The sequence below is a fragment of the Lycium ferocissimum genome, chromosome 1 (genome assembly GCF_029784015.1).
Source record: "Lycium ferocissimum isolate CSIRO_LF1 chromosome 1, AGI_CSIRO_Lferr_CH_V1, whole genome shotgun sequence".
NCBI classification, from domain to species: domain Eukaryota; kingdom Viridiplantae; phylum Streptophyta; class Magnoliopsida; order Solanales; family Solanaceae; genus Lycium; species Lycium ferocissimum.
Genome location: NC_081342.1, coordinates 17,384,624 through 17,398,000, shown reverse-complemented (window position 1 = coordinate 17,398,000; position 13,377 = coordinate 17,384,624). Strand labels below are relative to the sequence as shown.

The following is a 13,377-nucleotide window of genomic DNA, read 5'->3' as shown; positions in this document are numbered from 1 at the left end:
CCTGGAAAAATAAATTACTGTTCAGACCAAAAGAAGATTAAAGGACTTGGAGTGCCTTAAACAAAGCTAAGTTAGTTTCAGAACTCAGCACAAACAGCGCAGTCTATTTTGTTACAAAAAATGTTATCTACAGAGAGTTTATTGGACATAACAGTTGGCATGTTAACTCTATTTTCAAGGTCGTTTTCTACTCTTTATTATCTTAAGAAACAGAAAGCATCATCTTCTTATAAGACTTATACAACTTAACGGGATTCCAAAACTTGAGCATTAGATATTGATTCAAATGTAAGGCTAATAATCATAATCCTTAACTGAAGAAATAGGATAACAGAGGATCCAGACCCCTTGTAGCCCATAAACTCTATACGTACAGGGCCTAGGACAAAAAGTAAAATGCTACAAAGAGCAAAATGTTCCCAAGTATAGTCCACAAATGGAATACTGGCATAGTTGCATGTGAGAACCACTAATATTATTATGCAGTTCCCAAGGGTTCAAACATCTAAAAGCAAAACAATGCCAACACCATATACACTAACAAGCTAAATACAGAACTGGAAATTAGCCTTCCCAGATGCCCTATTATTTATAGAAGAATTTTCTTCTGTGAGATACATGACCAAAGATAAGCTTTTGGCACTAATCACTATGATAGCAAGGCCCTGCTAGTTCTATTCCCTTATTAGAGGAAGAAAGTGTTTATTGCAAGATGGCTCAGTGAGCACGGTCTTTAAGCACTTCAAGATCAACTTCGGTGGGATCAGTAGCCTGAATCTCGTAATGAAAACCATCCAGCTCTCTTTTAAATGCGTCTTTGGAGGTGGCATAAAGCATCTTCGCACGAATACGGGATGTTGCAGGAGACCTAAGGAAACAAAAGTAATGCAATGAGAAAGAGAGAAGGAAAAAAAAAAAAAACCGGCTGTTACTTAAAGTTCTCTGAGATGCTGGACTTGCACATAGCTGTGAAGTAGCTTCCGTGCCATGAAATCGATCAACTACAGTAATACGTGGATATCAAACAAACGAATACAGAGGCAAAGGCGGAATAGTGGAAGCATATTTAAAGTTTCTCAAAATTATGCTCCCATACCTTGGTTTATCTTTATTTCCTTTGCTAATATATAGAGTAACCAAAAGATTTTCAAAACTACTTTGCTATGGAGACCTGAGCGTAATTGATGGTCATAAAATGACAGTAAGACATGATCTTAATCTCTCAGAAAATACAATCAAACTGATTTTCTTTTGGCGTTTGGAAGAGATGAACATTTTGGCATTGAAAAGAAATCTCGCTGAAAATTGAATACTAACAAGTAATTTACCCACGAGACAAAATGTTCTTTAAGAAAACTTAACAAACCACATTACTTATGAAGCCCATGCCATACAACATAAAATTAATTCATGCATATCAATTTTCAGGTTGAAGGCAACAGCTGATTGCAGAGATTCATCAAATCAACCATTTGACTGCATTGAGTTGCACTGTTCTTTCCTTTTATTGTCAATTTTGTAGTTCAACATTAAGTTCTGTTAGGACTTGAAAAGAAAAGCATCAGAGTTGGTTAGGACTTGGTTAAAAAAAGGAGGGTTAGAGGAGTGTAATTGAAGGAGAAGGGTCGAGGGTTGCTTCCCTCTTTGTAAGAAGTATAAGAGGAAAAGTAAAAGTAGAAATAATGCTTAAGAGATTGGACAAATTTGATGTCTCCCCTGTCCAAAAGAGAACAAAGCGCTTTGAAATACAAAGATCAAAGCATCCAACTTTCTATGTGTATTTCAAAAGTATCTAAAGATTATAATAAGTACTACTAAGATACATCAAGAAATGATTAACATTTATGATTCATGAAAAGTTTGTTGAGCCTTATATGATAGTCATATATAATAAGACAGAAGGATCAAAATATAACTCCTCTAACTTCCACAGAGACAAATTTCTATCTCCTTTGTCCTTCAGCATACAGGAAAACCAAGCTGGTATACAACTTGTCATTTTTTCCAACACATGAGTTCAAGAAATGCATGGTGAAATCAGCAAAAGATCAGACAGTAGTTGCAATCATAAAAGATGAAAACAGGCAGAAGCAGGTGGGGGACTAACCAATGAACTAAGAATATCTTGCTCTTTTGGCAATTCTCAGAAGTCACAAAATCAAAGTCATACACCGCATATCGACAATCGTTTTCTGGCAAAGAAGCAGTAAAATCATCAAAGCTTTCAGCAGGGGTGCCAGTTTTCTCAACAACAACCTCTTTCTTCTTTTCGTCGATTTTGAATATCACGTATCTATGAACCTTCTTCCTCTTCAGCTCCAAGAATGCATTTTTGCCGTGATCAGCCAGACCCATACCCGAAGAAGCATTCGGCTAAAATTCAAGGAAGAAACCATCTTAGCAAAAAGATTTTAGTCCTTCACTTTATATTTCCAAAATTTGGCATTTATCTTCTTTTTTAACTAGTGATGATGTCGGGCCAACTTAGAGTTAGAACAGCTTGATTATTCCATCGGATACCTGCTACTTCCCACCAGAACTATAGATACCTGTAGCTCTTTAAATTTTGTATTTTTCGTGCTCAATTATAATTAAAGATGTAATTATGAATCAATTCCATCCTAATTAGGTGCTGCAACCCATAAATTCAGAAGTTATGCTCAACAGAACCTCATATGGATCAGAATGACACCAATTGCTAAGCGACTGTGTTTTCTACAACATAAATACTACTGTACTATGCTACTATGGTGCTTAATTCAAAATTATCAACAGAAATCAAAAGCCAAAAAAAGACGTTTCGTTAAATAAGTTAATCGCTGATAACGTAAGAGTACAAAAATCTCAGGAAGTATTCTGAACATACAAATTCATCAAAGACATGAACAAAACAAGATTAGAGATAGAGACATACCCCTCTGAATCTGAAAGACATGGTTAATGTCTAAAGAAACTGGATAGCAAAAAAAAAAAAAAAAAGATATGACCCTTGAGAGGAAGAAAGAAGAGAAATGAAGAATGTTAGTTGAAGGTGGTGTTGGATGGAAAGATTAGTATTATTCTCTAGATAAGTAAAGAAAAGCAAGATACTGCCAAAATGAAGAAAACGAAGCAATAGTGTTATTCTCTAGTTTTTCTTTTATAAAGTCCTTGTCTCTATCAAACAAAGAGGTCATCAACACACCTTCTTAACTCAGGGTCGGTGCGTTGATTGAACGCTTCCCATACTTTTTTTGATGCCAAACGCCATTTAACCATGCATGAGCATCCCATCAAATTATTGCCTTTTCCTTTATACTTTTGGCTGTTCTCTATTGTATTTTTTTAAGACTTAAGCATTAAATCTTGGAATTTATTTAGAACAACTTACCTAAATAACTATTTTTTTAGGAGCAATTAATCATCCGTAACTATCTTTTTCATATTTACAATTCGTAGCTACCATTAGACATTTTCACAGTATTTGACTGTATTTGAATACACTGTTCAGTTATATCCAACCTTATCTGATATCACATGTATTTGAATGTATTCGAGCTGCCGCGAAGTTGAATGTATTTCAACAAAATTTAAAAATACACTGTGTAAGCCAAATACATCCAAATACAAGACAAGAAGCAAAAATACATTCAGATACAAGACAAGAAGCCAAATACATATGGGATACAAAACATATGAGCCAAATACATATGAGGAAATACACTCATAAAAAGGAGAAGAAGTGCTGAAAAATATGTAAGAAAAATAATGTGATCGGCTCGGTTCGATCCTACGCGAGCAGAGTCCACACCCAATAACCACTCCAGCACGGCTGCATGAAAATGTAGTTACGAAATATAATTGTTGCAAATAGTAGTTATTATCCATAAATAGCTCTTAGAAGTAGCTATGTCAACTAATTATTTCATTTATTTATTCGTAATTTCTTTTTAGGGAAAAGGGTTAAAAATGCCCCTCTACTTTGGGAAAAGGGTTAAAAATATCCTCTTTTACAAATTTAAGTGAAAAATACCCTTCCCGTCATTAAAGTTTTTAAATATACCCTATCTTAATGGAAATCCCCAAATCACCCAAAGTAACCCGATTTCATTTTTAAACCCGATCCAACTACATAAAAAATCCATATGCGACCAACTTGTTCCGAGTCCTACATCTGGAGCCACTAGGCACAGGAGCGGGTAACGCATATGCGTTTTTTATTTAGTTGGGTCGGGTTTAAATGGAGCGGGTTTAAAAATAAAATCGGGTTATGTTGGGGATTTTCGTTAAGACAGGGGTATATTTACAAATTTTAATGACGGAAGGGGTATTTTTGACCCAAATTTATAACGAACGATATTTTTAACCCTTTTCCCTTCTTATGTTCTTGTGAGAAGTGGCAGATAGAAGAGGAGAAGAACTTGAGCTAAAAGAGGACAGTCATAAGCCACTGTTATGCTACTCTACTAGTACTATTATCATTCTCTTTAGTACAATTATATATATGGTGTAATCATTATTTTCCCACTGGATTTCTCACTGAAAATATTCGGTGCCAATTTCTCACTGACGGTCTGTGGGAAAAAATCTAAGTAGTTGTGTTTTCACACGAAAATATTAGGAAGTTTCTCAGTATTCCAATGAGAACCTGTTTCCCACCGTGCGTTTACCCAATGAGCCGATTCGGTAATGAGGTGAAAAAATCATATTTTATAACACAAATCTCTTATTGAATGTCGATAGGGAAAAACGCTATTTCTAGTAGCGTGTAATACCGGAGATACTAGTGTTTTTGCTAATGTTTTTGACATCAACGTAACAGCTACAACAATGGTTGGTACTACTATTCCCGTCTCAATTTATGTGATATTTTTTTTACTTTTTGAGAGTCAATTTAACAAATCTTCGAAGCTAAATTGGATTAAATCAACTCAATATCTTAGAATTAAAATTTAGACACTAAAAATTATATGAAAAGTACATCGCATTCTTTCTCAAGTCAATACTACTACAACAATAACAACAACAAACCAAGTAAATTCCCACAATGTGGGGTCTGAGGAGGGTAGAGTGTACGCAGACGTTACCCAGGTGAGGAGGCTGTTTCATTCTTTCTCATGTCAATATGATGAAAATTATTTTTTACATAATTGAATCTGGAAAAGCGAAAAATATCGCGTAAATATAACGAATATATTTAAAATCAATCTTAGTTGTCAAGTTTACGCTGGTCAAAGTTATCTCCTAGATGATCACGTTTGTTCAATTATTTTAGATACTACTCCATACTTACACATTTAATCATCATAGTACTCCAGAAAAGGAAAATCATGATAGTACTACTTTCATTGACATGTTCACTGAATTTTTCAGGTTTGGCAAGCTAAACACAAAAGCTAAAACTAAAATTGAAATTGGTCCGCATCCATAAATTCATTTGATCATCATATGGTCACGTAATTCAAACGAAAAATCGTAACTCGCTGCATATTGGATTTTTCATCTAGAAATACCATTCATGAGTTGCTAGTGTTCCATTCAAACCGACGAAAGGATTAGAAACTTACACCGCAATATCTTTTGCTCATATTCTAGATGTATGTGGAATCACAGTATATTTTCTGTAAAAATTTTGTCCCAAAGAGAACGCAAATGCCTGGAGGACATTTAATCAAGTTGACACACTCAAATAGGAAAAACAAAATGTTTGATGCTGCAGTCAAAAACATATACTAGTATATATAATAGCGAAGGAGAAAAATACTCACTGAAATACAGCTTTCTTTTCCGGATGTCCCAGAGGGACTCACTAGGACACAACGACCAGCCAATACTAAGGAAATACAATTCTAGGCAGCCAAATATTTTGTACATGTTAAAAACGACCAATGTCATCATTCCAAATCGACCAACCTACTGTTTTTATCAATGTCCAAATTACATTAGATCTGGATCATCTTCATAATCATAGTCTGGTTCACTTGAATGCCTCATTCTCTTTGCATCTCTTGGACCTCCCCTGCCCTTCCTTTGTCTACCTCTGTAGAAATAGCCAAAAAGCAGGATACTCTATCGTATTAGAACTTGAAAGATATATTGTTGAGTACGAGAACAAGCACTCAAGCAGTGAAACTAACTATTTTACTCCTCCAACAACAGTGATTATATGATAAAATTCAATACTTACTGTCCATTGGCAGACATCCCTCCACCATCCCGACCAAGAGCTTGTTCCTCAGCCTGAAAATGTGCAAAAATGCAGCTTTCATGTTCTTTGGAATATGGAATCAGCACCATAGCTTCATGTTGGATGAAATATGCATTAAGGTGTCATTACACGACCATCGTCCACTCTGAAGTAGATGGGAACATGATAGTATATGGAAAGTAATTTTTTAATTTAGCATTTTTACTTTGGTCTCTTTTGGACAGAGACAATCAAGGGGCTACAAGGAGAGATAGATTTCAGCAATTGTAATTTAAGGATAGATGATAGGTAATAATATCCATGAAAACCAGCATAATATCACGATGTCTTCAGAATGCTATCTGAGCTATTCCCAAGCAAAATGAACCTAAATATCATTTCTTAGTGTTCAATGTTAATGGCAAAGCTCTGAGAACACTCAAAAAGGCGGTGGAGGGGGATTCTTATGTGGTGATAGAAGACTTGCTCCTCGTAGTCTACTGCTGTGGTGATTCATTTGAATATTGACACCTTTTCTGTTTCATTCCTTCCTTTTTCCATTTATGGTATGCTCTCTATTCTTTCCTATCCTTTTACAGGGTTCTAAAATGAGAATTTCGCATTGAAGTTCAACAGAATGAACTAAGATCTCTTAACTTAAAAACAGGACTGTAAACCAAGGTGGTCAAAGATGAAGTGCTGAACAAATGACTACCTTCCTGTTGTAGCCACTATCAAGAATTTCTAGCTTCAATCAGCTTTAATAAATCTTTTTGACATTCATATGGGGAGTCCTAACTTGCCTCACAAACTCTAGACATTTAGAAGATAGAGACAGGACAGTAATGGGTTATAATCTATAGCTAACGTACTATATCAAGTTTAAATCTTAACAAGAAACAAAGGGCAACACTTCTTCAACAGGGGAAAGAGAATATGTTCTTGCCAAATGATAGACATTAGACAAACTACATTTGCATGTCACACACAGAATCCCAGATATGATTCCTAGTGTATAAGATCGTAAGATATAAATCCATCAACAGCATTCAAGCGTTCCCATTGCTGAGAAATACAGAAAAATACATACTGCCGGTGAGGTGACAGACGATAAAGAAAAGAGCCTATCTTCAGGTTGAAACTTCCTGGATCGTTTCAAGCTGCAAAACATTTAAAAGAAAAAGGGTAATTTCAACAAAGAAACATATAGGTGAACCTTAAATTGTGGCCAGAAGACTGAAACCTAAAGACAGAAAACTAGATTCAGTAGATTCTTAACATCATCATTATATTACCATAGGAGTATACTCTTCTATTCCTAGGAATAACAGTTTCAATAACATTTCCAACATCAAACAGATTTTACTATTTTGACTATATTATATTCCAAAAATGCTGAAGTAAATGTATGTCCTACATGTTCCTTCAACAACCACGAAGCAACTCACATTTCCAACTCTTCTCATAATAGTCGTGAGAGTCAAAGTAAAATAGCAACAATAGGATGGAGAGAAAGATCCTTATATCATCAGTGATGTCCAGGTTAACTTGAACGAACTTCGACTAATCCACTGGAAAAACTGTCCAACCCACAAGCATGCATTGCAAAGCATTCCTTCAAACAAGACAGGAGGAAATGGACTCACGCCAAGTGTTGTAGCTAGAATTCAAACCTGGGACCTCCTTTCAACCACTAGGCCATCCCCTTGGGAGGGACAAGAATTATTAAAATTCAACCAACTGAAACGCTCAATCATGTGGAGTCGTGGATCTTTTCAACACAACTAGAATGTCAATAACATTGGGTTTATACCAATGTCTCAAAAGATTTTTCGTTACTCTCATCTTGTAGAAGTTAGCTCCGAAATGACAACAGATTGCAACTATTATTATTCCTTTCTTCTAGATCTTTTCACACACTGACAATAAGATTAACGTTCTTCCATACGTTTTCCCTGGAAAAGAAAGGAGAAAAGATAGAGGGGGACAGCAGAACTAAGCCCTTCAACAATGAGTCCAACAAGGTGAGAAAACAAACACGAAACTAGCTCATTTACATCATTGATGAATTTTTTTGCCAATATATGCAATTACATTTTACAAAGCAATATCAAAATACCAAAAGTTAGTTGGATGTAATCTTCCTTCTCTGTCCACATCCATCTAAAATAATATCCATCACAGACCATTGGCTATCAAAAATTTATCCCATACTCTGACCGTATGCTTTTAGTCTTTCCTCTTGTACCCCCGCCAGCAGTCAGCTGTGTAAGTAACTTAACCATTTGTAAACAAAAAATTATTGTCCATAGTACCATCAAAATAAATTGCAGTATAATTGGTTTTATCAACTGCAGCAACTTCTGGGAATACACTATTCTCTAGACACTTAGACTTTCTTACTTCATTGGATGAACATGAAAGGAATAGAAAAGGAAGAGAGAAAACAGCATTGTATCATAAAAGCAAAATCAGTATGATTGTTAGTATCCACTCTTTCCATTTCTCTTCGAAATTCTTTCATCCAAACATACCACGGTGCAGGAAAGCAATCCTTACAAGAAGCACTAGAGTACGGCCAGACCTATAGCCATTTCTCTAAACCAAGTCATCAACAATTTATAATTATATGAATTGCCTTATCGCAAAAAAGGGCCATATGAAACAACTAGGCTTAATTCCAAATCAATGTATCCATTCATCATCGTGCTTTATTTAAACCCAATTTGTTGCAATATGAGACTAAAGTCTTTATCCACACCCATCCTTATACATGCCTCACACCTAGGTGGCAATGGGATGGAACTCCTTTTCTCATTTTACCCTATACTCGTGTGCATATATACAACAACAACATACCAAGTGTAATCCCACAAGTGGTGTCTGGGGAGGGAAAGGAGGGATGCAACACGAGGACTTCCAGGGGGTCACCCATCCTAGTACTACTCTCACCCAAGCCCGATTAACTTTGGAGTTATGATGAAATCTGTGTGCAGCTATAGAACTAGACAATTTATAACAAAGAACAATAAGTAATAAAGCTTACAAGCTGGTGCTCTTAGACGAAGATAAAAATCCTTCAAAACCTTTTAGTACATTTCCACATTGACTAGGATCCTGTAGGTAAATAGTCTCCATATCATAAACCTACAAGTCAAGTTAAAATTTCAGGGAATCAATGTCAAACCTATCCATAAAACACAAAAACAATAAAACCCCACAATTCCTCAACCTGTTTTTCTAGGTTTCGGAGATCATCATGAAGTTTGGCTCTTTTAGACAACAGAGCAGCAAGAACTGCAGAGGGGTTTGAGGATGTTCGTTGCCCTAAAATGGGACAAACATAGTTGAAGATATTATCGAACAGTAAGTACGAAAAAAAAGATGATAAAAAGGGGTACCTTCGGCTTCCATTGAAATGAAATGTTTGTAGGGAGATCAAGAAATAAAGAAACTGTTTATATAGGTTTCTGGTGGCACCTTCTCAACCCGTTCCGATCTTGGACAACGTTGACGTTTCGGTCGTTCAGACGCGTTTAAAATTTTGGAATATTACGCTCTATGTCTATTTTTTAAAAATATTACACCACGTAGATCATACTTTATCTACAAACACTTGATTCAGCCCATAATTATGTATAAACACTTTTTATATTTATACACTTTATACAAGGTTGATACATTATATATAATGCTCCCCCCCCCCCCCCCGGCAATTATTATATTGAATATTGCGCTATGTGGCGTAAATATTTTCAAAAGTTGTATATTTTTGAAAATTTCCAAATTTTATTGTGCTAAAATATTTTTAGGTGTTTAGTTGTTGAAATAAATTGTTTAAAATAATTGAGTGTTTTAATGAATTTTTTAAATAAAATATTCGGAAATCTGTTAAGTGTTAGTTGGAAAATGGAATAACTATATGTAAATGTTAGCTTAGCCATGTATTTTTAAATAGTGACTTTAGAATTTGAACTAGTTGGGCATATGATGTGTATCACATGTATATCAGTGTATATTTGTGTGTGAGATAAATGTGTTGTTGAGAAATTTTTAAGCTCGGTTTCGATTATGAATGTTGACTTCAAACCAATTCAAATAACCTCCAATCTTCCTCAAACTTTGTGTATTATCTCGTCTATGTGTTTTCAACGAATTCCAGTCATAGCCCTTAATTTTTTTCCTAAATTTGTTTTGTATACGGTACATCATTGGCAAAAAATGATTCAATGACATAGAAAACTAAATTGCTGTAAAGGATACCAAATAAAATCATTCCAATAGTTCTCCCAATTTAGGGCTTTTTTTTTGCGTGGATTGCCTTTCTTTTGGGGTGGTCTTTAATTTTTGTTCTTCGCTTAAAAAGGTGTCAAAAATACCCTTTTTTTTTTGCGCGGATTGCCCTTCATTTGGGGTGGTCTTTAATTTTTGTCCTTTAAATTGGTGGTCTTTAAGTTTTGTCCTTCACCTAATACCCCGAGGTTGTGGGTTCAAACCCCAGCTCAGTAAAAAAAAAATCGCAAGGCAGAATTTCACTTGGGCTCCAGTAGAAGTGTTTCACAAGAACTGACCAATTTGTACGATTAGCCTATTTCAGGGTGGTCTTTAATTTTTTGCCTCTAAAATTGTTGGTCTTTAATTTTTGGCCTTCGCTTAAAATATTTCGACGTTCTGGGTTCGAATTCCGGCTTAGTTAAAAACCAAAATTAAGCCTATTCGGGAAAAAAATAGGCCTAACTTTTGTAAAATTCTAGCAGAGTAAAAAAAAAAAAAAAACAAGTGCCTTGCAAAAGAAATGTCGCAAGAAAACTTTTGCTTTAAGGCAAATACTGGCTTAAAGTAGAATTTTTGCGAATCCTTGCTTTGCAACTTTTTTTTGAACCCAGAACATCGAGATATTTTAGACTATTTTTTTAAGTAAAGGACAAAAATTAAAACTAGCAATTTGAGGGACAAAAATTAAAGACCAGCGCCTTTGAAGCGCAATCCGTGCAAAAAAAAAAAAAATGATTAGAAATTGCATGGTTTTCCTTCAAATGGGGTGGTCTTTACTTTTTTGTCTTCAAATGGGCTGTCTTTACTTTTTGCCTTTGAAAATCGAACTTATGCTTAGCGGAACATAAGTCTTTAAGAGCGTCAACACGGGGTATAACTTGTAGGATATTATGATGTAAAAATATAAATTTATATTCGACGAAAAGTTGTTTGTCATAAGGAACAAAAATTAAAGACCAGCAAAATAGGGCCAAAAGTGCAAATGACCCAAAAAAAAACGCCACGAATAAAACCAGACAGTAGCCGTAGAGCTCCAAGTCCAACCGCCTTCTCTCCAAAATTATATATATAGATATAGATAGATAGTTCCCTTTTATAATTGGGAAAATTACATGGTATAGCTACTTTTAGTACATAATTAGTGATATTAACTACCTTTTGTTTTAATTACTAATAATAACTAAATACTTTTTGAATTTAACTAATATAGCTACATAGTAACTTTCAGTTACTGGTGCACAAATACACCTAAAATTTAGCACCCTCAATCCCATATCCCTCTTTTAATGGTAACAATATTAATCACTTAATATACATTACCATTCTCTCTCCTTTTTCATAAATTTTGACTTTCTCTATTGTCACTCCCTACCCAATTCAAAATTTTCATTTCTCAAATCCCTAAAAAATTCTCTCTCTCCTTCTATCAACCACCACCACCACGGGTGGCGGCCGCCCCTCTCTCAAATTTTTTTTGGTTTCTATGATTTCAAGTTTTGTGGACAAATTAAACATAAGAAGGCAATTAACCTTTTCATTTTCTTTTTTATGTGAATGATGTTCCAACTAGAATGATCATTCATTATGGTTGTGGGCTTATCTCCCATTGTGTGCAAGTTGTAGCTGTAAGGGCAATTCGCAGAATTGCCCTTCTTTTGGGTGGTCTTTAAATTTTGCCCTTCATATATGAAATTTTTAAATTTTGCCCTTCGCTAAATCCCATGGGTTTCGGTTCGAACCCCACATTCAAAATTTTAAAAAAAAATTCCCAAGGCGAGTTTAAATTTCGCTATGCTCCCATCGGCATACACTTGTGAAGGAATTAGCAAAGTTATGCTTGGGACCGGCATACTTATGCCTTATGGGCGGACTTAGCATAAGTATGCCGGTTCCGGATAACTTTGATAATTCCTTCACAAGTTTATGCGGATCCATGATAAAAGTTTGCCCTTTAAAAGTATGCCCCCATCGGCATAAACTTGTTAAGGATTTACCAAACTTATGCCGATGGGGGCCTTATGGGCAAACTTTGCCTTGAAGCATATATATGTATTTTTTCAAGCATATAAACCAAAGTTACATGGAAAAGTATTATGCGCAACCAAATGTCCATCCCGTATACAAATTCACACTTTGCCCAGGCAATACAAAGTAGTTAGCAATTGTTGATAGACTTGAAAATTTGGCATTCAAGTGCCACTGATTCTATCTTCGTAGGCGTACCCAAGAAACATTTTCCCATCTTTATTTTGAATGCTCCATCACAAAAGGACCGTGGTTACAGACGTTGGTATGGCCGGGGTACACTAGAAGAATAGGGGGGGCAAATGAAATCAAATGGATCTCACACATTGCTAGACACAAATCGTGCCAGCCGCTCCATTACTTCTTTCCCCGCATTTTTGGTATGCTAGTGGCATTGGTTTGGAGAGAAAGGAACCTACCGCATTTTAAAATACCTTAGCTTTCTTCCGATAGACTTTGCGAGAGAGATTGCACAACATATTCACATCCAAGGCAGAACAACTTTAAATGGCAGAGAGAGCTCTACGCTATGAATTGCTATCCCTAGCTAAGTGTAGTTGATTGAAGCTGGCTATTTTTTTTTTTTAATGTAATAGTTGCTCCTAGTTTGACTTATACAAGTTAGTGAGTAGGAATTTTACCATGTACATTGAAGGTCGGCTTTAACTTTGTCTTGTAAAAGTTTTTGGATGGAATAAAATAGACTTTCAACCAAAAAAAAGTTTGCCTTATAAGGCAAAGTTTAAATTTTGTCTCTCCGTAGCAGACTTTTAGTTATGTTTAACTAAAAGTCCATTTGTGCGACTTTTGTCTTGAGGGGCGATTTTTAGTTATGCCGGATCCGGCATAACTTTAACTTTTTCTTAAAAATTGTATCTTGGATCCTGATACACTCCCCGATCCCTTGCGAA

At 35.4% G+C, this 13,377-nt stretch overlaps 2 protein-coding genes across 3 annotated transcripts; both read right to left on the bottom strand.

The window, feature by feature from the left end:
- Nucleotides 1–289: 289 nt before the first annotated feature.
- Nucleotides 290–3,112, bottom strand: LOC132050775 (actin-depolymerizing factor). Its single transcript, XM_059442137.1, has 3 exons — nucleotides 2,915–3,112; nucleotides 2,108–2,373; nucleotides 290–868 (listed from the first exon to the last, which is right to left on the bottom strand). The coding sequence occupies exons 1-3, from the start codon at nucleotides 2,933–2,935 to the stop codon at nucleotides 718–720; spliced, it is 438 nt and encodes a 145-aa protein (XP_059298120.1). The 5' UTR covers nucleotides 2,936–3,112; the 3' UTR covers nucleotides 290–717.
- A 2,570-nt stretch (nucleotides 3,113–5,682) lies between these two features.
- Nucleotides 5,683–9,689, bottom strand: LOC132050821 (uncharacterized). 2 transcript variants are annotated; one of them, XR_009413508.1, is made up of 7 exons: nucleotides 9,568–9,689; nucleotides 9,399–9,493; nucleotides 9,213–9,313; nucleotides 7,257–7,326; nucleotides 6,167–6,219; nucleotides 5,790–6,019; nucleotides 5,683–5,757 (listed from the first exon to the last, which is right to left on the bottom strand). XR_009413508.1 is itself a non-coding variant. In XM_059442177.1 (6 exons), the coding sequence occupies exons 1-6, from the start codon at nucleotides 9,578–9,580 to the stop codon at nucleotides 5,917–5,919; spliced, it is 435 nt and encodes a 144-aa protein (XP_059298160.1). In that variant the 5' UTR covers nucleotides 9,581–9,689; the 3' UTR covers nucleotides 5,683–5,916. The 2 variants fall into 2 exon arrangements, 1 of the variants encoding a protein (XP_059298160.1); XM_059442177.1 differs by having other exon boundaries at nucleotides 5,683–6,019.
- Between the last annotated feature and the right edge of the window lie 3,688 nt (nucleotides 9,690–13,377).

What these genes read in the sequence shown, in the direction of transcription:
- LOC132050821 (XM_059442177.1), bottom strand. An exon ending in TCCGAAACCTAGAAAAACAG is followed by an intron (nt 9,314 to 9,398) that starts GTTGAGGAATTG and finishes CTTGACTTGTAG; the next exon opens with GTTTATGATATGGAGACTAT. An exon ending in GGGATGTCTGCCAATGGACA is followed by an intron (nt 6,020 to 6,166) that starts GTAAGTATTGAA and finishes CTATTTCTACAG; the next exon opens with AGGTAGACAAAGGAAGGGCA.
- LOC132050775 (XM_059442137.1), bottom strand. Translation starts at nt 2,935, where the DNA reads ATGTCTTTCAGATTCAGAGGG. An exon ending in TGTCTTTCAGATTCAGAGGG is followed by an intron (nt 2,374 to 2,914) that starts GTATGTCTCTAT and finishes CTTGAATTTTAG; the next exon opens with CCGAATGCTTCTTCGGGTAT. An exon ending in AAGATATTCTTAGTTCATTG is followed by an intron (nt 869 to 2,107) that starts GTTAGTCCCCCA and finishes TTGTTTCCTTAG; the next exon opens with GTCTCCTGCAACATCCCGTA.